A 25831-nucleotide genomic window follows, 5' to 3' on the forward strand; every position below is an offset into this window, starting at 1 on the left:
GTCCAGAATTCAATGACAGTATCTTTCATAGACCACGGATTTAGAGCCCAGTGGGTTAAAGATGTGGAATGTCAGCATGTCACAGTGTTCCAGTGAAGAAAATGGATCAAAGGCAAAATGCAGATTATGATGCTGAAGAGAAGTAACTTTCATATGGCCTTGGGCACTAACGATATGGTGCATTTCCTGAGGGAACATGCCTCACCTAGGTTGGGGGATCCATTTGGTGGAATTAAAGAAGTGAATGCAAGGATGTAAGAGGGAGGAAAACCTCTATTCTCTTCGTATTTAAAGTATTCTCACATTAGTGCCCTTTGGAACTCATTCAGTTCTTGCTGTTCTTATGAAAAGTCATTTAAAACATATATGACACACTCACGTTCATAGTAGCATTGTTCACAATAGCTAAAATGTGGACTCAATCCACATGTCCATTGATGGATGAACTGATAAGCAAAATATGGTATATTCGTGCAACAGAGTATTATTCAGCCTTAAGAATAATCTGGAAATTCTGCAATATGCTACAACATGGATGAACCTTGAGGACATTATGCTAAGTGAAATAAGCCAGTCACAAAAAGACAAATACTGACTGATTTCACATATATGAGGTAATTAGTCAAAATCATAAATATAAAAACTATAATAGTGGTTTCCAGAGGGAAAAATGGGGAGTTATTGTTTAATGGGTATAAAGCTTCAGAATTACAAGATGGATGGTAGTTATGGTTGCTCAAGAATGTGAATATATTTAATAGTTTTGAACTGTGCTCTTAAACATGGTCGAGATGGTAAATTTTATGTTAAGTGTGTTTTACTACATTTAAAAAAATTTTTAAAGCATATATGAAACAGACAACAAGGAAAAAGAAAAACAAAACCAAAGAGACTTAAATATATAAATTAAAAATAAAAGAAAGTTAATCTGCTCATTTTAAAGATTTTTTCATAACCCCATCCAGTATAAATAACAAAGGACAAGTAAGTGAAACATATGAGACTTTAAATGAGAAAACCAAGAAAAATACAGGGGAAAACCCAAAGAGACAAGACAAAACAAAAATAATAATTAAAAACAAATTTCAGTAAAAACGGAAAATTAATATAAGAATTAAAAGCTGAGAGCCAGTGAGAAAAGCAATAGGCACGAAGTTGAGGGCAGTATGGTTAAAATAAAACTGAAAACATTTTGGTTAAAAGGTGAGCCTAAGAATTAGCAGAGAGAAAGGAAAAGCCTGGCTAGATTGCGTCAGAGGTGAAGACCAGGTGACGTTGCAAGGAGGGAGCTGCATTTGGCTGAAGCAGCGGAACGTCTCCACATGGACTGAGATCCCAGGAAGTTGGTATCAGGGGGCCAGCAGGAAAACAAGTATCATGCCAGGTTTTTTAACAGAAAAGATTTAATCTGGAGAAATGATTGAGCTGTTGTCCGGGAACTGGAAAGACAAAGAACCAAACAGAAGCAGCAATCAACTGCTATGGAGGAGGTTCAGGTTATTGGAATTTAAAGGTTTGCAGGAAGAGCCCCATGGCATTGGGACCCAGAGCTGAGGGCATGGGGGTGGGGTGGGGGGCACTGCCCAGCTGGTCCCGGTAGCTCCAAGGGGTACAATGGAACTAGCTCTGGAGCGTGGCAAGTACTGAAAGCAGTTGCCACTGTCAGAGTAACGAGCGGTGGCTGCAGTGATGGTCACAGGAACAGAGGGACACAGGAAGGAACAAAGGCCTTCTCCTCCCAACATTGACGGCACCCTAAAGTGCCTCCTACTGGCAGAGTCTAATAGGGCATCAGCTGGCAAAGGTTTGCAAAGGCCCCTCCTCAGCATAACTAAGTACAGTGCTGTCCAATCTGGTTGCCACTAGCCACAAGTGGATATTTTAGTTTCAATCTAAACATATTAAATTCAGTAAAATTAAAAATCCAGTTCCTCAGTTGCACTAATTACATTTTGGGGGCTAAAGAGCTACATATGGCTAGTGGCTACCATGTTGGACAGCACAGCTATAGGGGATGGTGAGGTCCTAACTCACATAAGAAGAAACACAAAGCATCCTGGCAAGTTTTACCTTCTCTGTTGTGTCTGCAGACCCAGAGAAACCATCCCAACCCCAGCAAAGGTTATCTTTCCTCAAGTAACAGCATTATGCCACTAAAAAAGGACTCTTCTTCAATACGATGGTGGCGGAGGTGGTGCTGGTACTGGTGGTGCTAGCAGCAGTATTTTATTGAGCATTTGCATTTAAATCAGGTCCTGTGCAAAGCATTCTGATTTCACTGTCTTATTTAACACCGCAATACTATGAGCTAAGTACTCCTTTCATCTCATCTTACTGATGTAGAACCTGGAATTTAGAGTGCAGAAGGAACTTGTCAAAGCCACACAGTTGACTGCAAAGCCCTTGACTTAACTTCTGGGATATATTGTCTCAGGCTGTCAAAGGAAGCTGACATTTCCCAAGGAGATTTTATTTCCTTGTCATTGTTCAGTAGAACATTATTTTCTCAGAAAGAATAAATTAGACAAAGCCAACAATTAATAATGGCACTTACAAACATGAGGAATTATGACAATGAAAGTAATTTTAGTTTCAATCCCAGCAGACCTGCAACAACCCAACAGGGGGAAATAAAGCTTCTTTCCAGCTTTATAATAAGTCATCATACCTCATCAGATTCAATGTTTAGATTTTGGACCTTTCAGTTCCTGTCATCTGCAAGATGATTTTAATTTGTGGGTACAGACTAGAGCACCTTGCACCCTCATTTTCTATAACATTAACAAATGCAGTTATCTAAGTTATACTTATCAGAGGTAACATGGTCAAGACATGGTTGGGTTAATCATTACCTTTGTGATATTGGAGTAGTTATGAAATTCTTCTAAGACTCTAAGCTTCCTTACCTTCTAGGTATATTGGATTAAATTAGATCATGGATATATGTAAACCACCTAGAACATTCTTTGACATGTATAATTATACTACTATTAATGGATTTTAGGTGGCCCTCAAATAGGAGGCAAAAGAGAGAGAAAAACATTTTTTTGTCTCTTAAGCACATACATTCACCTCTTCACTCAACAAATGTTTCTTGAATGCCTACTATGTGCCAGACACCATTCTAGGCTCTTGGAATATAACAGTGAACACACCAGACAAAAACCTATGCCACTGTGGAACAAACATTGTATCTATTTAGCACTCATTCTCTGAACCATGTTAACCACATTTGTCATAAATGGGAGTCTTCCCTGTATTTAAGAAGTTATATTTCATTACTTATAGAGCTTGTAAAACACCCTCAGAAAGGAATGACATTTATTAACATATTAAGTATTCCTGGCAACAGGGATTACATGCGTAGTTTTAGATATCAGAGAATCTAAGTTCTAGCCTTATTTCTGCTCTTAACTTCTTGTATTATCAATCATACTCTCTGAGCTTCAATTTTCTCATCTGCCAAAATAGGAGTAGAGTCTCTAAGTATATTTTCAACAACAAAGTTATGCTTTCTATATGTCTAATATAGTCATGCCAGCCAGACAGGCCACATTTATGGAGAGTAGAAAAATAAACTTTTTTGTAGTTATTAATCTCATAACCACAGGCTATCATGTACAACTTACACTGAGATACAACTTTATAGGGCATTACTTATTTTTCTACTGAAGATAACCAAAGCAGCTGCTTGTATTGTCTCAAAAGCCGAGTCTGAGACAAGGAGATAATATCAGCAGAATATTGGTAATTTGTGTGAGGGAGGATCCCAGAAGTCATAGTAAGAGAAATAGACAATGAGACGGGGGAGAAAGCCAATGTCAGGGCACACTGATGAAGTTGGAGAAAGATGGAACACCTACTAGAATAATCCATCCAAAGGGTAGGAGGCTGGTGATTTTTTCACTGGGCCACATCTGTCCTCGATTGAGGATTGCTCCAAGGGTGTCAACAGCCTCATCTTCTGAGCCCAGCAGACTTCCACAGCTTCAGCTTTGACAAGGCCATGAGAGAGAAAGCAAGGTGTGAGTTCAAGGTGTGACACAGTGATGAGCTGTATTGTCTCTCCCCCGAACTTCATATGTGGGAACTCTAATCCCTAGCACCTCAGAATGTGACCTTATTTGAAGAGAGGGTCTTTACAGAGTTCATCAACTTAAAATGAGGTCATTAGGGTAGGCCCTAATCCAATATGCCTGGTGTCCTTAGAAAACAGGGAAAACGTTGGACTCAGATACAGGCACGTGAGAACTCCATGTGAACACTGCAGTTACGCTGCCACGAGGCCAGGAACTGGCAGAAGCTAGGAGAGAGGCCTGGAACAGATCTTTTCTAGTGCCTTTGGAGGGAACATGGCCTGCCAATACCTTGATCTTGAATTTCAAGCCCCCAGAACTGCGAGACAATAAATTTCTGTTGTGTAAGCCACTTGGTTCGTGGTACTTTGCTCCTTCAGCCTTAGCAAACTACTCCAGACACGGCTGTGGCAAATCTGAGCATGGCAGGAACTGTGCAACACAGCTATGGGAGAAATCAGAAGCAGGCAAGGGGGGAGGCATGAGCACTAAAGACATCATCTACAGAGCTCATGGAAGGTGGACATGCTGGGACTGAGAGACTGTCCTGCTGTTTCTCAGGTCCTCGTAAATACAGAGGGAGAATGCTACAACCTGCAATGGCTAGAACTATAACCTAGACTGTCAAAAAGTGTGTTCTACATGTTCATTATATTTGAAGCAATGATAAACACTCCTATTATCCTCTCAATTGTGAATATGCCTTTTCTTCCTAAGACAGCTATTGGGATACCATGTCCTTTTTCATATGAACAAATTATATTTGTTAACACATTTGAAAAAGGGACATTTTAACAGGCTGATTTCCGGAGCAGCCTCCATTCCTTCTGGGGTAAGAATGACAAAAACAAAAATGGAGGACAACTGTGTTACACCTAAAAATCTTACATTTATATTCCTAATATTTCACATTGGAGAAGTTTTAAAAATGTTAAGGAATTCACTAAAAATGTGTCATAGAACTGCTGAGGAAATTGGGAGCATGGGTTTCTGCCTCAAGGTTGAGATTCTTTAGCTGTGTTAGGAATAGCTTGCTAAAAGCACTGTGTCAGACACTGTCATTTTGTACCTTCCTTCCAAAAGCAGCAATCTCAGAATAAACATGCGCATGAATTAGTGATGAATATGTTTGATTTGAAGAAAAAGCAAGGCCCTCCATGGAAGCCAGTCACTGTTGGGAGCCGTGCCCAACCAGCCAGAGCAGTGAGTCATCTCTGACCAGCTGCAACCGCACTCAAGGCCGTTCCTCCGTTCCCAGGAAAGTCCTGTGTTGTGAGCGTGTGCCTGGAATCCACCTGACAGAGCTTCCTTAGGCTTTGATGTAGAATCTCGCCCCCGGAGAGACTGGAGGGGATAAGAACGGTATGAGAAGAGGCGAGAGGGGAGAGAGAGTCGAAGTAGAAGCAGAGAAAAGTTAGAGATAGATGAGAGCTAGCTCGCTTGCTTATGCTGTAATGCTGAATAAAGAAAGAGCTTGAGTGAACTATCAGTCCCAGCCTGCCTTTTGTCCTAACCGGCGCGCTGCTGGACGGGGCAAGTCACTTTATCACGCCCCGCTCTGGTTAGAGCCTGAGTCTCCCTTCGCACCTCACTTACCTATCCCACCCTGAATGGAAGCAATTTAAAGGGTTGAATATACACATTGAACCGTGATGGCCAACAGAAATGAGCGCCTTGGTTTCAATATGTATTCACCACTTTAAAAAATTAAACATACTGCCTCACTGTAAAAGGAGTTGTAATTTATCAAGAGTTAAAAACTCAAAAAGTAAATTGAAAGTAATCTGACATTTCATGATAAATAATATTTCCACTTATAACACTGTAAATTAAAAAAAGAAATGTGCCACTTAAGATCTATGTCATTGGATAAGGAATGTGAAGTGCAGAGTTTTTCTGACATGAATTCTTTCTTTTCAGCTTCATTGAGATATAACTGTACACAATATTGTATAAGTTCAAGGTATACAATGTAATAATTTGATACATGTATATATTGCAAAATGTTTACCACAATAAGGTTACTTAACACCTCCATCACTTCACATAGCTACCATTTTGTTGTTGTTACGGTGAAAACACTAAAGTTCTATTCTCATATCAACTTTCAGTATACAATACAGTATTCTTAACTATAGTCACCATGTGGTACATTAGATCCTCAGAACTTACTCATCGTGTAATTGAAAATTTGTAGTCTTTGACCAATTTTCTCCACCCCTCAGCTCCTGACAACTGCTATTCTACTGTTTCCACATATAAGTGAAATCATATAGTATTTGGCTTGCTCTGTCTCATTTCACTTAGCATGATTCTGTCAAGAACCATTCATGTTGTCACAAATGGCAGGATTTCCTTCCTTTTTGTGGTTGAATAATATTCCACTGTGTGTGTGTATGTGTATACACACACACCATATTTTATTTTCTTTATTCATTCTTCCACTGATGAATATTTAGGTTGTTTTGAAAGTGAGGTATTGAAGTCCCCTACTATTATTATATTGTTGTCTCTTACTCCCTTCAGATCTGTTAGTATTTGCCTAATATAATTAGATGCTCTGATATTGGGTAGATATATATTTACAATTTTTATGCAGGTATACCTGGTAAATATTGGGGGTTCGGTTCTACCGCCACAATAAAGTGAGTATTGCAATAAAGCTAATCAAATGAACTTTTTGGTTCCAGTGCATATAAAAGTCATGTTCACACTATACTATAGTCTATTAAGTATACAATAGCATCATGTCTAAAAAAACAATGTACATACCTTAATTTAAAAAAACTTTATCGCTAAAAGTGCTTATCATCATCTGAGCTTTCATTGAGTCATAGTGAACACAGATAAACATAACAAATATAATAATAAAGAAAAAGTGTGAAATATTGCAAGAATTACCAGAATATGACACAGAGACACAAAGTAGGCAAATGTTGCAAAATGGTGCTGACAGACTTGCACAAACAGGGTGACCACAAACTTTCAATTTTAAAAAATGCAATATGTGAGGTGCAATAAAATGAGGTTATCCTGTCCTCTTGATGAGTTGATCCCTTTATCATTATATAATGACCTTCTTTGCTCTTATTACAATATTTGACTTACAATCTATTTTGTCTAATATAAGTATAGCTACCCCTGCTCTCTTGATATTTCCATTTGCATGAAATATCTTTTTCCATCCCTCATTTTCACCCTACCTGTGTCCTTGGAACTGAAGTGAATCTCTTGCAGGCAGCATATAGTTGGGTCTTATTTTTTTAACTGTTCAGCTATTCTAGACCTTTTGTTTGGAGAATTTAATCCGCTTACATTCAAAGTAATCACTGATAGGTAAGGACCTACCATTGCCATCTTCTTCATTGTTTTCTGGCTCTTTTGTATTTCCTTTGTTCCTTTCTTCCTCTTTTATTGTCTTCTTTTGTGAGCTGACACTTTTCTGTAACACATTCTTTGATTCTCTTCTCATAATCTTGTGTGTATCTACTATAGGATTTTGCTTTGCCATTACCCTGAGGTTTACTTGAAACATTTTATAGATTTAACAGTGATAATAACTTTGATTGCATATAAAACTATCCTTTTACTCTTACTCCCATATTTTGTTTTTGATGGAAGAATTTACATCTTTTTATGTTGTGTATCCATTACCAAATTACTATAGCTACAGCTATTTTAACACTTTTGTCATTATACTTTTGTATACTTTTTATTACAGTATTAGGGTTATTTGAATCTGACTATATACTTACTTTTACCAGTGTGTTATATATTTCACATGTTTTCATGCTACTAAGTAGTATATTTCAACCTAAAGAACTCCTTTCAGCATCTCCTATAAGGCAGATCTAGTATTGATGAGCTCTGTAAGCTTTTATTTGTTAGGGGAACTCTTTAATCTTGCCTTCATTTCTGAAGGACAACTTGGCTAGGTAAAGTATTCTTGGGTGGAAGTTTTTTTTTCTGTAAGCACTTTGAATATATCATCCCATTCTCTCCTGCCTTCTAAGATCTCTGATGAAAACTATGCTTATAGCCTTATGGGCATTCCCTTGTATAAGAGAATTTTTTTCCTCTTGCTGCTTTAAATATTTTCTGTTTTTAATTTTAGACAGTTTTATTATAATGTGTCTACAAGAAGATCATTTTGGATTGAAACTTTTAAAGTGACCTATTAGCTTCATGAACTTGGATTTCTAAATCTTTCTTCAAGTTTGGGAAGTTCTCAGTCATTATTTCTTTAAATAAGCTTTCTATCCCTTTCTTCCTCTCTTCTTCTGGGACTCCAGTGATGCATAGATTGTTTCTCTTCATGGTATGTGAAAGCTCTATAGGCTTTCCTCATTTCCTTCACTTTTTTTTTTGTTCCTCTGATGGGATAATTTCAAATGATCTATTTTTGAGCTGAGAGATTCTGTCTTCTTTTTGGTCCTGTCTGCTATTGAAGCTTTCTAATGAATTTCAGTTCATTGCTGTTTTTTTTTCAGTTCCAAAATTTCTGTTTCTTTTTTATTGAACTTCTAATTTTGTTCTTGTATTGTTTTCTTAATTTCATTAAATTGTTTAGCTGTTTTGTCTTATAGTTCTCTGAGCATCTTTAGAACAATTATTTTGATTCTTTGTCCAGCAATTCCTGTATCTCCACTTCTTTGAGGTCAGTAACTGCAAGTCTGCTGTGTTCCTTTGGTGGAGTCATGTTCCCCTGATTCTTTGTGACCCCAGTAGACTTCCATAGGTATCTGCATATCTGAAGAAGCAACTACCTCTTCCAGATTTTATGGGCTAAATGAGTAAGAAAATACCTTCACCTGTGGGTGGGAGTACACTGGAATATGCTGTGACCCTGGGTCTAGTGGCACAAGGTAGCAAGTACAGGGGGTTGTGGCAACTCTGGGACTGGGGGCTATAATGACTCACTGGCTCAGGCTACTGGAGTTCACAGCATGGACATCTATGTGGTCCTTGGCAAGCACCATGAGGTTTCTATAGAGGCTACAGTGGCTGTTGGAATCCTCTAGGACACTGTTACAAATGTGTCTTGTATTTAAGAAGAAGCATGAACTGCTTCTGTTTACATGGAGCCAGGCAAAGGTCCAGGTTGAAAGGTCAAGAGTTAGAACCAAGGCAGTGAAAGTGGGGAGGAAGAGGACAGGTAATATTTTTAAAGTATTTTAGAGGCAGAATCAACCGTTTGTCAACTGATAGATCCTGGGGATGAAAACTGAGGGAGAGGAACATAAAAGATGGAAGATTGTACAGAGGTTTTTAGGTTGGGTGACTGAGTGATAGTGCTATTAATTAAACTAGAGAACACCACAGAGGAAATGATGAAAGGAAAGACAATGAGTTGAGTTACTGCGATGAAGATACCTTTATGAAATGCCTTTGAGAAATGTGGTTGGAATTGTGGATGTGAATCTAAGGAGAAAAGTGGAGCTATGAATATTTGGAATTCATCTGTGAATATGGAATGCAATGAAATTGAGACCATGATAAATGTTTTCAAAATGATCTCATTTAATACTCATGACAACTCTGAGCTGTACATTATTTTTACTTACAAGGATACTGAGATTCTGGAAGACCAAATAACTTCCCAAAAGCCACATAGCTAATAAGCAGTAGAAGCTGGATTCAACTAATTCTCACTAAATACAAAGCCCACGTTCTTTCCTCTGTGTCTTGTTGACCTTTCTAAGTCAAGGTGGTGGATGGACTCTTCCAAGAAAAGCCTGTAGAATGAGTAGAGAATAGGCCTGATATTGGGTGTGATGAAAAAAATCCAATGTGGTTGGCTTGTAGTTTACATTCCAAAAGAAGAATGTAATAAAGGGTGTGACTGAGAAGGACTGTAGCCACCCTGCAACAAGGATTCTCACACCTAATAATGGCTGTTACTCTGCTTCCTAGGGAACATTTCATTAGGCTCTTTGAGTGAATGTACATGCCTTTCTCACTTTGCAAAATAAAGAGAAATCAAGAACACTTAAGTAGCAATAAGAGAAAGGGTGTCTTGGATTTCCAGCTTCTCAGCTTCACTATAATGCTTTAAATACTGTCAAATAGCCATTAGGTTACCAAATTGGTAGTTGACTACCGCCCAGGTACATCTTTATTTTAACTATTTTAGCTATTTTAACACTTTGTCATTACACTTTTGTATACTTTTTATTACAGTATTAGAGTTATTTGAATCTGACTACGTACTTACTTTTACCAGTGTGTTATATATTTCACATGTTTTCGTGCTACTAAGTAGCATCCTTACATTTTAGCTTAAAGAACTCCTTTCAGTATCTCCTATAAGGCAGGTCTTGTAGTAATGAGTTTATAAAGTTTAATACATTTGTATCTTCTTTTACTACACTTCTGGAGAAGACGGTCTATCTCTCATTTTAGTTTTCCTTTTCAACAAAATGAAATAAAAATTTTGGGGTAGACACTGAAAAAGAGTTACTCTATTCTCCATTAAATATTCCAGTACTTTCAAAATCAGTGCATTCATTCATGTATTCAATGAACCTTCATTAACAACGCAATGCTCTTGCCTTCTAGGAGACTACAGTTCAGCTGGGGAAAGAGTCTAATCTTTAAGGATCTTAAATCACGAGTAGTTTCAATGAGAAGAAGCCAGAAGAGAAGGGGCAGTAATGATGCAGACCAGACCTTAAGAAGAGGACAAAAAGTGTTACAAATACAAAGCACAGGTAGAAATATTAGCCCATGAAAAGAGGATATCAACTCTTCAAGAATAACAGCCACAGGAGAGGAAAGACTGCATACAAGAGCAGCTTGAAGACAAGAAGATTGAGGGAATTTGCATCTAGTGCTCTCTATTATTTTTCCTGTGGAATTTTCTTCTGAAAATCAAGAGGAAAGGTCCAAATAAGCAGAGAAATTTAGAACAATGTCTTTCATAGGTCTTTTATCCTGTCCCAAACACAAAGATGTCTACACCAAAACATGAGATAACAGAATTAAAGGAGCTTGGATGTCAATTCTGAGTGTATAGAAGACAGGGCCAGGTCAATGTAATATGGTCCACGTATGAAGCTCACTGATGGAGGGTTTGATTGGACATAAGGATGAAACTGGAAAATACTGAGAAAAAGAGCTAGCACTACAGATCTGTTGCTTCAGCTAGACATTTGATGGGTTCCTTACAATACAAACAAGTGGTCAAGATCCTTGTGAGTACATAAAAGGCAAGTATTTCATGAATTTTACTAACAGAGGAGTAAAGCAGTGCTCCTTAAGCTTGGCTGCTTATTGGAATCACCTAGTGTGGCAGTAATCTGTTGCTATATAACAAATCACCACAAAACTTAACTCCTTAAAACAACTCACATTTATTATCCCACACAGTTTCTGTGGATGAGGAATTTGAAAGCAGCTTAGCTGGGGATTCTGGCTCAGCATTTCTCAGGAGGCTGCTGTGGCTCAGGCTGCAGTCATCTGAAGGCTTGACTGGAGCTTCCAAGCTGGCTCTCTCACTTGGCTACTGGAAGAAAGCTGTATTTCTCGGGGTTCTCCAGAAAGGAAACAATAGGATATAAATTTAGATAAAATAAGGAGTTGGCTTACAAGATTATAGAGGCTGAGAAGTCCCAAATCTGTAGGCAGCAAGCTGGAGACCCAGGGGAGCCAATGCTGTAGTTACAGTCCAAGCTCAAAAGCCTGGAAACTAGGAGCGCTGATGGTGCCCGTTCCAGTCCAAAAACCAGCAGGGTTAAGACCAAAGAGAGATGTTACAGTTCAAGTCCAAAGGCAGGAAAAGACTGAAGTTCCAGCTCAAGCACTTAGGCAAGAGGAGTTCCCTCTTACTCAGTCTTTTTGTTCTACTCAGGTCTTCAATTAATTGGATGAGGCCCATCCACATTAGGGAGGCCAATCTGCTTCCTTCAGTCTACCTATTCAAAGGTTAATGTCACCCAGAAAAATCCTCAAAGACACACCCAGAACAATGTTTGTCCAAATGTCTGGGCACCCTGCAGCCCAGTTAAGTTATTGATACATAAAATTAACCATCACAAAGGCCTCAGTTCCTTGCTGGCTGTTGGTAGGAGGCCTCAGTTCCTTACAACATGGGACTCTCTCTGGGGCTGCTTCAGTGTCCTCATGGCCACGGTAGGTGGCTTCCCCTAAAGCATGTAATTTAAGAGAGAAAGCCAGAAGGAAGCCTCAAAGTGTTATAACCTAGTTTTGGAAGACATACACAGTTGCTGCCACCATATGCTCTTGCTAGAAACAAGTCACTAAGTGCAGCCCACTTTCAAGAAGGGAAGAATTAAGTTTTACCTCTTGAAGAAAGGAGTATTAAAGAATTAGTGGGTATATATTTAAACCATAACATTGGGGAGCTTTACAAAATACTGACACCTGGCCACCACCCCTAGCCCTTCTGATTTCATTGGTCTGGGATTTTTAAAAGCTCTCCAGGGGATTTTATGGGTAGCCAAGTGTTCCTCTATTATCTGCATCCACTCTTGTGTCTCTTAATACTGTAAGCCCTCAGTGAGCAAGTATATGCTGATGGTACTTTGCAGGTCCTAATGTTGCACCATATTATGTTAAGTGGATATGAGTACTTCCTCTAATAAAGAACTCAATTTCATTAAGGAAATTTTTTAACTTCAAAATACTTTTCTGAATGCCAATAAAAAAAGCAATAAGTTTTACATAGAGGCACAATACTCAAGAGAAGAGCATTTAATACCTAGCATTTTCAAAATCATATGTATTACAAAGCAAGGAATAAAATAAAACAATTATAAGAGACTTTTGGCTAAATATGAACCCTAAAAGCATTAAATCAGCAGTACTTTGAGCTTATACAGGATCAGATACTTACTGATAATTCATGACAGAATGTAACCAAGTCCAACTTTGGCAGTGTTATGGTTAGTTTTATTTATTAACTTGACTAGGCTATAGTAACCAGTTATTTAGTCAAACACTAATTTAGATGTTGCTGTGAAGGTATTTTGTAGGTGTGATTAACATTTACAATCAGTTGACTTTAAGAGCAGATTACCCTCGATGACATGGTTGGGTCTCATCTAATCAATAGAAGGCCTAAAAAGCAAAAACTGAGGTTCCTTGAAAAACAAATTCTGCCTCAAGACTGTAACATCAACTCCTGCCTCAGTTTCCATCCTGCCAGACTACCCTACGAATTTTGGAATTGCCAGCATCTATAAACATGTGAGCCCATTCCTCAAAATAAATCTCTTAATATATGAATGCATACTGATATAAATAAATACATCTGAATATATCCTACTGTTTCTCTGGAGATCCCTGAATGATACGCATTTTGGTGCTTGGAAGGGGGGTGCTGCTGTAACAAATACCTGAAAATGTGGAAATGAGTTTGGTGTTGGGGAATTTTGATGAGCTTGACAGAAAAAGCCTAGATTGCCTTGAAGAGATGGTTGGTAGGACTATGGACATTAAAGGTGATTCTGGTGAAGGCTCAGATGGAAGTGAGGAACAAAGTAGAGAAAGCTTCTATTATCTTAGAGAATAAATACATTGTCATGAACAGAATTCTGGTTGAAATACAAATGTTAAAGGTGCTTCTAGTGAGATCTCAGATGGAAATAAGGAAAATGTTATTGGATGTTGGAGGAAAGGAGATCTTTGTTGTAAAGTAGGAAAGAACTTGGTTTAAGTGTCCTAGAGTTTTATGGGGAGAACTTGTAAATGATGAACTTGGATATTTGGCTGAGGAGATTGCCAAGCAAAGTGTGGAAGGTGTGGCCTGGTTTCTCCTTTCTGCTTATAATAAAATGCTAAAGGAAAGGAACAAATTGAGAAGGAATTTCAAGCACAAAAGGACCAGCCCTTGATTATCTGGAAAATTCTCAGGCTATTCAGATACAGCAAATGATGAGAAAGAATGCTCTGAAGAGAACACCAAGGGTATGACTGGACAACAGTTTGTTAAACTGATTGGACATACGATTTATGGATCCAATCAACCATCTTGTCAGAAATCAGGAATAGAGATGGGGTTATCTAGCAAGGATTTGTGGAGGACCCTCATGTCTAATGGCAAGGACTCCCATGAATTTCACCAGAAGGCTGACAAATTTTGGGGACTATGCTACCAAAAACACTATCAGTTTAGACTGAGGGACAGAAAAAAGCACCATGTGATGACAGAGATACACAGAGAAAATGCCATGTGAACACAAAGGCAGACATTGGAGTGATGCTTCTTCAAGCCAAGGAAAGCCAAGCATTGCCAGAAAACCACCAGAAGTTAGGAAGAGGCAAGGAAACATCTTCCTCTAGTGCCCTCAGAGAAAGTATGGCCTTCCAATACCTTGATTTCAGACTTCTAACCTCCAGAACTGTGAGAGAATAGACTTTTATTGTATTAAGCCACCCAGTTTGTGGTGCTTTGTTACAACAGCTCTAGGAAACAAATACAAGCAGTATGGAAAATAGAAACTAACTGAAATCTCTTGCACTGAATCTACGTATATATTCTGTACCTGCTTAGGGGAACAACAGATAAATGTTTTAAGAAACAATTAGATTAAATTAACTAAATAATTAAATAATCTCATTTAAAACTTGGCTTAAGACCTATTTGAAAGTTATATTATTTGTAATTTGGGCCTATGTGTCTCTGCCTTGATCTCTAATTCCCTCTCCCCTTCTCTGATGGTTGTGAAAATACCAAACAATGTTTTCAATGTGAAATCCAACAGAATCAACAACAGTGTTCTTTGGACAAACATCTCTGTCCATTAGTAAGGGACTTAAATTCTGCATGGGCTTTGTTTACATGCTCAGCTGCTAATTGCCAGTCAGTTTGATTTGCACAGTGAACAACCACAGTGGTGGAAACGACTGAAGCAGAAGAACACATTGATTAGATGGACCCCTAGCCTCACCCCACCACCCATGTGGCTACTGGAAGCATTCTCAAATGTTGAAGTCACAGCACGGGCTTCCAAAACCCTAGGACCAGAGTCACTTGGACTGACTGGTCATCACTCTTCTGGTGTCTGAGTTTGTACTCTGTTAATCGGGCAACTTGGTTCAGGTCTTGGAAAGTCAGAATTGAGATGCATTGCACACTTCTTTTAGTTCTGTAAAATGCAAGGAATTTTAGTATCCACTTGATCCCACCAACCATGCATGGCTCCCTCCCACAGGGCCTCTGGGAACTGGCCCATCTTCATCCACGTACAAGCATGTACTCAAGTGAAAGGGAGTCAGCTTGGCGACAGGATTCCTCAGCCTATGGGGCATCTAGCTGGTGATTTGTGAAATCATCTGAAGGGTCATAACCAGATTTTTTTAAAAAACAAAATAGGACAGGATTAGACTGAATAGACTAGAAAATACCAGAATGTGTGTGCCATGTAGTAAAGATAACTATTTCGTGAACCTTTTATTTCACATATATTTGTATATGTCTTTATATGTATTGGATCATAACAAAACACATATCCCTCTGGGGAGTCATGTTTTAAAAAGTTTGAAACACATAGCTCTAGGGCATGATCATGATTTCCAAATTCACTTCATTCCAAAAATGACCATTAGCCCCCTGCTCAGTTAACACAGCCATCTCTCTTCTACTTCTTTTTATTAACACCACGTCCCCAGGCCAATGGCACTGGCACCTGACAAAAAAAAAAAATGAATCCCAAAGAGCCCAGTACCTAGGAAACACAGACAAAAGGGCAAATGAAAAATAAGAAAAGTTCTGTGGCTTACCCTCCTTTCCTGTGCTTTCTTTGAAACCCTGGGACTATGGCCACATGACTCATCATCCTCTCTATTGTGGCCTTTTTAATGTGCTAGGGTCCAAGATAAATAGGTCATCGCTTTCCTTAAGGTGCTCCTAGACTCATAGCAAAGATGGACAATTAAGGTAATATCATTGCAATGTTGTAAGACCTTTGGTGAGGGTGGGGTTAAGAAAAACAAGGTAGCTGCTACAAGGATAAGATGTTCTTTAAAGACAACTAGGCACATCTGAGTCAGATAAGAGGTGGAAGGACACTCCAGGCAGAGAATAAAATATGCAGGGTACATCAAACGAAAGGCAAGTTGATGTCACATGGCAGAATTGGCAGACCATGGTGTAAGGAAGGAAGGCAGAGACCAGTTAATAGCGGGAAAGCCTTGGAAGTTTATATATATGTATATATAGAAAGTTCAGACATCACCCTGTAGTCATGGGAAATCACTGAGGAGTCTTAAGTTGTAATAAAAAATCATACTTGCAACACAGAGGGGTCATTTTGTAAGGAGGACAAGGCCAATTACTGAGATCAGGGGTGGTAAGCTGTTTAGAGGCAGGAAAGGTCAACAGAACACTTTTACCATAGACCAGACAGACATGGTGGGGGCCTTAATTAAAGAGATGGGAAAGCAGAGGAGAGAATGGAAATAAGAGATCGAAGAGACAGAATCAAGAGAATCTGGAGACTGGTAAAGAAGCAGATTGGATGACTCCCTTCCTTCTTGACTGGGTGTCTGGTTGGTGGTGGTGCTCTCCATCAGGACAGGAATGTGGCAGGAGAAGCAACCCTATGGGGAAGGCAAGTTTGGTTTGGACCAAATTGAATTAATGTGCCAGTAGGACATCCAGGTGAATCTGAATGTTAGATGATTGGATCTGATATCTCTTTCTTTTGTTTTCTAAGCTGAAGAGCAATCAAACAATCCAAGAAATGGACAGACCTTCAGTCAATTAACCCTTTCCTGTAAAGTCACCAGGCACTATGGTTTCTACCCTAGTCCTTGGAAATGTATTTCAGAAGGAGAAAAGATTCAGTGTGCACCAAATACAAGAAGTTCTGGAAAAATTAGGGTACTGGTGCTGGTATCCTCAGATCTAGGTATTGCTGAGACTTGAATCAATTTTCTTCATTCTGGTATATGACAACCAAGCTTAATCTTGAGAGCCAAGACAATTACATTGGTGAGAAAGAGTCAATCAGGCCATGCTGTGGACCTGATCTCATGTATTCGTCTCTGACTCTAAGAAACCGACTGTTTTGTACACACCAAAAGAACTTGGCTATGAACAATTCAGCCTTGAGCTCTCTCCTAAAGGGACTAACTTCTATTCCTAGGGACAAAGTATTGCAGATCACCTAGAGATTCTGAGACCTGCCCATCGGTTAGCCATAGGCATGTACGGTGTTGAGGTGTAGCAGAGATGCTACTTGGCTTTCAGCAATAAACTTGGTGACAGCAAACATTATTGCACAACAAGATTCCAGTTTAATCTAGTACCTTAAAGACCTCTGGAATTCTTTCATCACTCAATATTCTTAAATGATCACCATGTGTTTCTTCATCAATGAAGAAATCACATTTTGAAATGTCTTTCTGAGTTAAATTACCTGGTAATAATTCTTTGGGTATATATATACATGAGGTAAGAGCAGGAGGTGGGGCAAAGGAGTGTCAGGGAGAAGAAACTCCTGCCAAGTTTTTTTTGGTGGGGAGAAGGAGCATCGTGTAGACATCAGTGAAGTTAAAATAAGAAAAACTAAAGTATCAGAAGTGAAAATTTAGCACATTTCTGGCTCCAAATACCATGCTTGTTTTTCATCCATGGTATGTATAGGTAACAAAGACATAATTCTGCTGATGTGGGTTAGATTTCATCCTCTTTTTCTTATCTCAACCCCTTTGCAGATTATTAGAACTACCTGCCTCTCCCAATCTTGATTGGGTGCCTTGTAGAAAGTAAACTCAAAATGCTAGCACCTGCTTCTCAACTCTACCCCATTTAAGTGCTAAGAAGTCAAAGGGTGCAGTTTGGCAAAATGGACTATTATGTTTCACTAAAGTTCAGCTCCGGTCCTGGTGCCACCCAAGCCCCAATCCTGACTTTGTAGTGGCTTTAGTGTGTCACTCCATTCAAGCTCAATGTGCTTGAATTGTATTCATGCTCTCCTCCTCACCCTACTACCCACCACTTCTCCCTCTGGTCTCTGTGTCCACCCTTCCTGAATTCTCCTGATCCCCAAAAAAGTAGTTGTGTAAGTCTCACTTGTAGGCTACATGACTGACACTTGAACAGCAATTTTTCACCACTGGATTTACATTTGTGCTTTAGTGATGTCATTGCCTTCAGGAACATTCAAAACCAAGCATGCTAAATGGTGCCAGCATCTGTAGGTCTACAGCTGCCTACTGGACATCTTCAAGATGATGTCACTGGTACCTCAAACTAACCATGGGCATAACTGAATCCATGGTTTCCTCCACCCCTGCTCCAAAGTGCTCCTGCTTCTTTGTTGCCTTGTCTCAGAGAGTGCACTCTCACCCCCTAAACTGCTCAAGCCAGGCTCATCCTCTCACTGACTCATCTTCCCATCCAGTTGCCAAGCCCCTTCAATTTCACCTTCTTAATAGCTCTCAAATCCATTTCATTCCATTACCCCTGCCCTGCCTCAGCTCACGCATTTTATGAGTACAAGTCCTACAACTGTTCTCCCTGACTCCATCCTGACTGTGGCCCTCTAACAGAAGTGAGTGACAGACTGACACAGCCATCGTTCTAGAACGTAGTTTTGAGCATGACATTCTGCTCCTTTATATCTTATAATAGCTTCCTTCTGCCCACATGATACTTCCTAAGAGCCTCTATTATGTGGCCCATGCTAACCACTCAAATCCCATCAACTACAACTCAGTCACTCTCCTGTACTCTCAACTCCTGCCACAAAGATGTCTACTCCTTCTTATACTTCTCAAATGCCTTGACACTTGATATATATTGATTCCTCTTCATTCTAGAAATTAGGAACTACCATTCCTAATAATGTGATAGATTAAGGAAAACACTAATCTGAAAGCATGTGTTTCTAAACGGTTTCTACCCAGAGTAGATGGCCTTTGTTTGGTAGAATGTCTGGCTGAAGTTCATAAAATGAAAAGGGAGTTACAAGCTTCAAAGGAGTGGGGTGAGGAGAGTTTGATAGAAAAGTGAGGGCCCTGAACACAGAGGGAATGGGATAAGTGGATTTGGAGAGTGTGAACATGAAAGAAAGCCTAGTATCATGCTGACATGCAGTATGGCCTGAGAACAAGGACATCCACTGAGCAATTCCTAGTAATGAGGATGGCCAAGGAATACTGGAGAACTGGAGTGTCTGTGATTCCATTTTATATGGCTTGTCTTGCCTGTTCTGTGTTGTGATCCCCCTCTATTAGCCCTAAATCTTCCATAAAAATCTGCTATCATATAGCCCTCTGTGCTAGTGGGGAGCACTACTCCACGCCAGAAGTGATTCGGGCATGGAGAGAGCACAGCTGGTGTGGAGAGAAGACAGCAGCCACCAGAGTCTAGGTGGCCACAGGGAAACAGAACGCAGTGTGGACTGACCACAAGAGCAGCAGATGCACAAAATTGTCCAGATATCTTAGCCAGTTTGTTAGATTTTTCTACCACCTAAGGGACTGTGTCTCAGGGAGTTTACTTGACATCAGAGGAAAAGGAGATGAAACTCCCATACAGTGGGAAGAACTGGTGATTTCCAGGCAGCTGACCCTTAGGTTACAGTTATAGCTCATAAAATAAAGTTACAGGATTGCTATGAAATAAATAAATACTTGCAGTAATTAAATAAATGCAATAATAAATATATGAGATAAAAGTTCAAATGGATATCCTTATAGAAGGGGTTTGGTAAAAATCACATTGGGTTATAGATAAAAAGTAACTTCATAAGTACTGATGATAATGTAAAAAGAAAAGATTGGTCTTTAGTCTCTGGAACCTTAACAGAGAAACAATGACATGGTTTTGATTCAAATTGTAGAGAAAGAAAGAGTGAAGTGTATGGAAGAGAGAAGAAAGAGGTGGATTCCCACTCTCCTGAACTTTCACAATTTCTAATTTAGAAATTCAGGAAACTAAAATTTACGCTATATTTTACATAACAGAATTTATATAAAAAGCAGGTAAAAGTAAGAGAGGATTCAAGATGGTGGCATGAGAGATGAGAGAGACAATTCCTCCAAAAATTACATATAATATGAAAATATAGTTAATACAACTAAAAGAGGAACAGGAAAGAAGTCTGCGCCAGATGGCATATACCTGGAGAACAGAGCAGACCTCACAAAACAGGGTAACATACCAAAGCCTTGATCTGGCAGGACCCAAGCCCTTACTCCACCCCAGCTCACCGGTGGGAGGAAGACAAACAGAGCAGGGAGTGGGTGGAAGCCTAGGACTGATGAACACACAGCCCTGGGGATCTGCTTTTGGAGCACAAACCTACATTGCATGGTGCCCTGGAGATTAGTGGTGTTGGAAAGCTAAGACAGGTGGAATACTGGGAGAGACTGAGATTCCAGCCATTTGTGAGGGACAGGGATCCACAGCTAGCTGCTCTGGGGCAAAGGAAAAGCAGGCAGTCTGAGAGGCTTCCTACCAGTGAGAGGCCTGCTGAAGGGGTGGGGTTTGCATGGAGCTTGCCGCATGGGAGAAGGGATAGGTGGACAAGGGTGTCTGGGTGCACTCTGCCCAGCAGGTCAGGAAATTTCAGGAGCTTCAGGCTCTCCATCCCCCTGGCTGGCTACTCAGCTCTGAGGCCCCCTACTATGATATGCAGCCTGCTGCGCCTTCCTCCTGGCCTGCTGGCACCGGCTCATAAACTCACAGTCCCTGCCCTAGCATCAGGCCAGCCAGAGGGAGGCCCCACCAATGGCAACTACAGACGCAAAGCACAAGGCTTACACCTGTGTGCTCAGCCCTCTGATTCTAACAGTGGAGACAGGCGCTGCAGCCGGGAAGCAGGAAACAGTTCTTTTCTCCCCCCAGGCCCCCGCACCGCTCCTCTGCAACCCCAGACATCACTCCAGGGGCTCAGCATCTCCAGAGACTAGAGCTACTGGACACTAGGGGGCACCACATACAAACATGGAACATCAAAGGAACCTGGTTCAGACGAAAATCTTGCAAACCCCAGAAAAAGGCCCAAATGAAACTGAACTTGCCAATATTCCTGAAAGAGAGTTCAAAATAAAAATCATAAACATGCTCATGGAGGTACAGAAAAATATTCAAGAACTCAGGGATGAATTTAGGTGGGAGATTGAATCATTAAGAAATTCCATATCTGAAATGAAACATACAATGGAGGGATTTAAAAGCAGATTAGATGTAACAGAAGAGATGGTAAATGGAATAGAAATTATAGAAGAGGAATACAAAGAAACTGAGGCACAGAGAGTAAAAAGGATCTCTAAGAATGAAAGAATATTGACAGAAATGTGTGACCAATCCAAATGAAACAATATTCGCATTATAAGGGTACCAGAAGAAGCAGAGAGAGGAAAAGGGATAGAAAGTGTCTTTGAGGAGGTAATTGCTGAAAACTTCCCCAGTCTGTGGAAGGAGATAGTCTCTCAGGCCATGGAGGTGCACAGACCTCCCAACATAAGGGACCCAAGGAAAACAACACCAAGACATATAATAATTAAAATGGCAAAGATCAAGGATAGGACAGACTTTCAAAAGCAGCCAGAGAGAGAAAAAAGATCACATACAAAGGAAAACCCATCAGGCTAACATCAGACTTTGCAACAGAAACCTTACAGGCCAGAAGGGAGTGGCATGATATATTTAATGCAATGAAACAGAAGAGCCTTTAGCCAAGAATACATTACCTGGCAAGATTATCATTTAAATTTGAAGGAAGGATTAAATAATTCCCAGACAAGCAAAAGCTGAGAGATTTTACCTCCCACAAACCACCTCTACAGTGCATTTTGGAGGAACCTCTATAGACGGAAGTATTCCTAAGGTTTAATAGCTGTCTTGAGGGGAAATAAAACCACTGCAAAGAAAGTAGAACAATTCATTACCAAGCAGATGCAAAGTCAAATCAAATACCCCCAAAGGCAATCAAGGGATACACAGAGTACAGAATATTATACATAATATATAAAGAATGGAGGAGGAAGAAAAAGGAGGAGAAAAAAAAGAACCTTTAGCTTGTGTTTGTAATAGCATAAGAAGTGAGTTAAATTAGACTGTTAGATAGTAAGGGAATTACCCTTGAACCTTTGGTAACCACACATCTAAAGCCTGCAATGGCAATAAGTACATACCTATCGATAGTCACCCTAAATGTAAATGGTCTGAAGGTACCAATCAAAAGACAGAGAGTCACTGAGAGGATAAAAAAACAAGACCCATCTATATGCTGCCTACAAGAGACTCACTTTAAACTCAAAGACATACACAGACACAAAGTAAAGGGATGAAAAAAGATATTTCGTGCAATAGGGAGAAAAAAGCAGGAGTTGTAGTACTTGTATCAGACAAAATAGACTTCAAAACAAAGAAAGTAACAAGAGACAAAGAAGGACATTACATAATGATAAAGGGGTCAGTCCAACAAAAGGATATAACTATTATGAATAACTATGCACCCAACACAGGACCACCTACATATGTGAAACAAATACTAATAGAATTAAAGGGGGAAATAGAATGCAATGCACTCATTTTAGGAGACTTAAACACACCACTCAACCAGACAGAAAATAAGTAAGGAGACAGAGGCACTGAACAATGTATTAGAACAGATGGACCTAACGGACATCTACAGAACACTCCATCCAAAAGCAACAGTACACACATTCTTCTCAAGTACACATGGAACACTTTCAAGACTAGGTCATATACTAGTCCACAAAAAGAGCCTCAGTAAATTCAAAAAGATTGAAATTGTACCAACCAGCTTCTCAGATCATAAATGTATGAAATTAGAAATAAATTTCACAAAGAAAAAGAAAAAGCCCACAAATACATGAAGGCTTAATAAGATGCTCCTAAATAACCAATGGATCAATGACCAAATAAAAACAGAGATCAAGCAATATATAGAGACAAATGACATCAGTAATACAACACTGCAAAATCTGTGGGACGCAGCAAAGGCCATGCTAAGAGGGAAGTATATTGCAATACAAGCCTACCTCAGGAAAGAAGAACAATCCCAAATGAACAGTCTAAACTCAAAATTAATGAAACTAGAAAAAGAAGAACAAATGAGGCCCAAAGTCAGTAGAAGGAGGGATATAATAAAGATTAGAGCAGAAATAAATGAAATCGAGAAGAATAAAACAATAGAAAGAATCAATTAAAGCAGGAGCTAGTTCTTCGAGAAAGTAAACAAAATAGATAAGCCCCTAGCCAGACTTATCAAGAAAAAAAGAGAGTCTGTACACATGAACAGAATCAGAAATGAGAAAGGAAAAATCACTATGGACACCACAGAAATACAAAGAATTATTAGAGAATACTATGAAAAATTATGCGCTAACAAACTGGATAACCTAGAAGAAATGGACAACTTTCTAGAAAGATACAACCTTCCAAGGCTGAACCAGGAAGAAACTGAAAATCTGAATAGACCAATTACCAGCAATGAAATTGAATTGGTAATCAAAAAACTATCCAAGAACAAAATTCCTGTACCAGATGGTTTAACTGCTGAATTTTATCAAACATTTAGTGAAGACCTAATACCCATCCTCCTTAAAGTTTTCCAAAATGTAGAAGAGGAGGGAATACTCTCAAACTCATTCTATGAGGCCAGCATCACTCTAATACCAAAAACCAAGCAAAGACACCACAAAAAAAGAAAATTACAGACCAATATCCCTGATGAACATAGATGCAAAAATACTCAACAAAATATTAACAAACCGAATTCAAAAATACATCAAAAAGGTCATCCATCATGATCAAATAGGATTTATTCCAGGGATGCAAGGATGGTGCAATATTCGAAAATCCATCAACATCCTCCAACACATCAACAAAAAGAAGGACAAAAACCACATGATCATCTCCATAGATGCTGAAAAAGCATTCGACAAAATTCAACATCCATTCATGATAAAAACTCTCAACAAAATGGGTATAGAGGGCAAGTACTTCAACATAATAAAGGCCATATATGACAAACCCACAGCCAACATTAAAATAAACAGCGAGAAGCTGAAAGCTTTTCCTTTAAGATCTGGAACAAGACAAGGATGCCCGCTCTCCTCACTTTTATTCAACATAGTTCTGGAGGTCCTTGCCATGGCAATCAGACAACACAAACAAATAAAAGGCATCCAGATTGGCAAGGAAAAAGTTAAACAGTCCCTGTTTGCAGATGACATGATATTGTACATAAAAATCCCTAAAGAATCCACTCCAAAACTACTAGATCTAATATCTGAATTCAGCAAAGTTGTGGAATACAAAATTAATACACAGAAATCTGTTGCTTTCCTATACACTAATGATGAACTAGCAGAAAGAGAATTCAGGAAAACAATTCCATTCACAATTACATCAAAAAGAATAAAATACCTAGGAATAAACCTAACCAAGGAAGTGAAAGACCTATACTCCGAAAACTACAAGACACTCATGAGAGTAATTAAAGAAGAGACCAATAAATGGAAACACATCCCATGCTCATGGATAGGAAGAATTGTTTGTCAAAGTGGCAAACCTGCCTAAAGCAATCTACAGACTCAATGCAATCCCTATCAAAATACCAACAACATTCTTCAACGAACTAGAGCAAATAGTTCTAAAATACATATGGAACCACAAAAGACCCCAAATAGCCAAAGCAATCCTGAGAAAAATAAAGCTGGGGGACTATGCTCCCTGACTTCAAGCTCTACTACAAAGCCACAGTAATCAAGACAATTTGGGACTGGCACAAGAACAGACCCATAGACCAATGGAACAGACTACAGAGCTCAGGTATAAACCCAACATATATGGTCAATTAATATACAATAACGGAGCCATGGATATACAATAAGGAAATGACAGCCTCTTCAACAACTGGTGTTGGCAAAACTGGACAGCTACATGCAAGAGAATGAAACTATTTTATTGTCTAACCCCATACACAAAAGTAAACTCGAAATGGATCAAAGACCTGAATGTAAGTCATGAAACCATAAAACTCTTAGAAGAAAACATAGGCAAAAATCTCTTGAATGTAAACATGAGCAACTTTTTCCTGGACGCATCACCTCTGGCAAGGGAAACAAAGTCAAAAATGAACAAATGGGACTACATCATGCTAAAAAGCTTCTGTACAGCAAAGGACACCATAAGCAGAACAAAAAGGCATCCTACAGTATGGGAGAATATATTTGTAAATGACATATCCGACAAGGGGTTAACATCCAAAATATATAAAGAACTCACACACCTCAACACCCAAAAAGCAAATAACCCTATTAAAAAATGGGTAGAGGATATGAACAGACACTTCTCCAAAGAAGAAATTCAGATGGCCAACAGGCACATGAAAAGATGCTCCACATCGCTAATTATGCAGGAAATACAAAGTAAAACCACAATGAGATATCACTTCATACCAGTTAGGATGCCAACATACAAAAGACTAGGAACAACAAATGCTGGCGAGGATGCAGAGAAAGAGGAACCCTCCTACACTGCTAGTGGGAATGTAAACTAGTTAAATCATTGTGGAAAGAAGGTATGGAGGTTTCTCAAAAAACTACAAATAGGAATACCATTTGGCCCAGTAATTCCACTCCTAGGAATTTACCTTAAGAATGCAGGATCCCAGTTTCAAAAAGACATATGCACCCCTATATTTATCACAGTCCTATTTACAATAGCCAAGAAATGGAAGCAACCTAAGTGTCCATCAGTAGATGAATGGATAAAGAAGATGTGGTACATATACACAATGGAATAT

General features: G+C 39.2%; 1 protein-coding gene across 4 annotated transcripts in view; it reads right to left on the reverse strand.

Annotated features, from left to right (window-relative positions):
- Positions 1–25831, reverse strand: part of FANCB (FA complementation group B) — a 359567-nt gene that overhangs the window by 281672 nt on the left and 52064 nt on the right. For 2 of the 4 annotated variants that reach the window (XM_057495748.1, XM_057495747.1), the window contains exons 11-12: positions 11427–11608; positions 3864–3993 (exon numbers count right to left, since the gene is read on the reverse strand). In XM_057495748.1, coding sequence (XP_057351731.1) covers positions 11578–11608 — 31 coding nt within the window. In that variant the 3' untranslated portion in view covers positions 3864–3993; positions 11427–11577. Of the gene's footprint in view, positions 1–3075; positions 3994–11426; positions 11609–25831 lie in introns of those variants that run through there. The other 2 variants (XM_057495749.1, XM_057495750.1) reach the window with 2 other exon arrangements.

Source organism: Manis pentadactyla, chromosome X (assembly GCF_030020395.1).
Source record: "Manis pentadactyla isolate mManPen7 chromosome X, mManPen7.hap1, whole genome shotgun sequence".
In the NCBI taxonomy this organism is placed as follows: Eukaryota; Metazoa; Chordata; class Mammalia; order Pholidota; family Manidae; genus Manis; species Manis pentadactyla.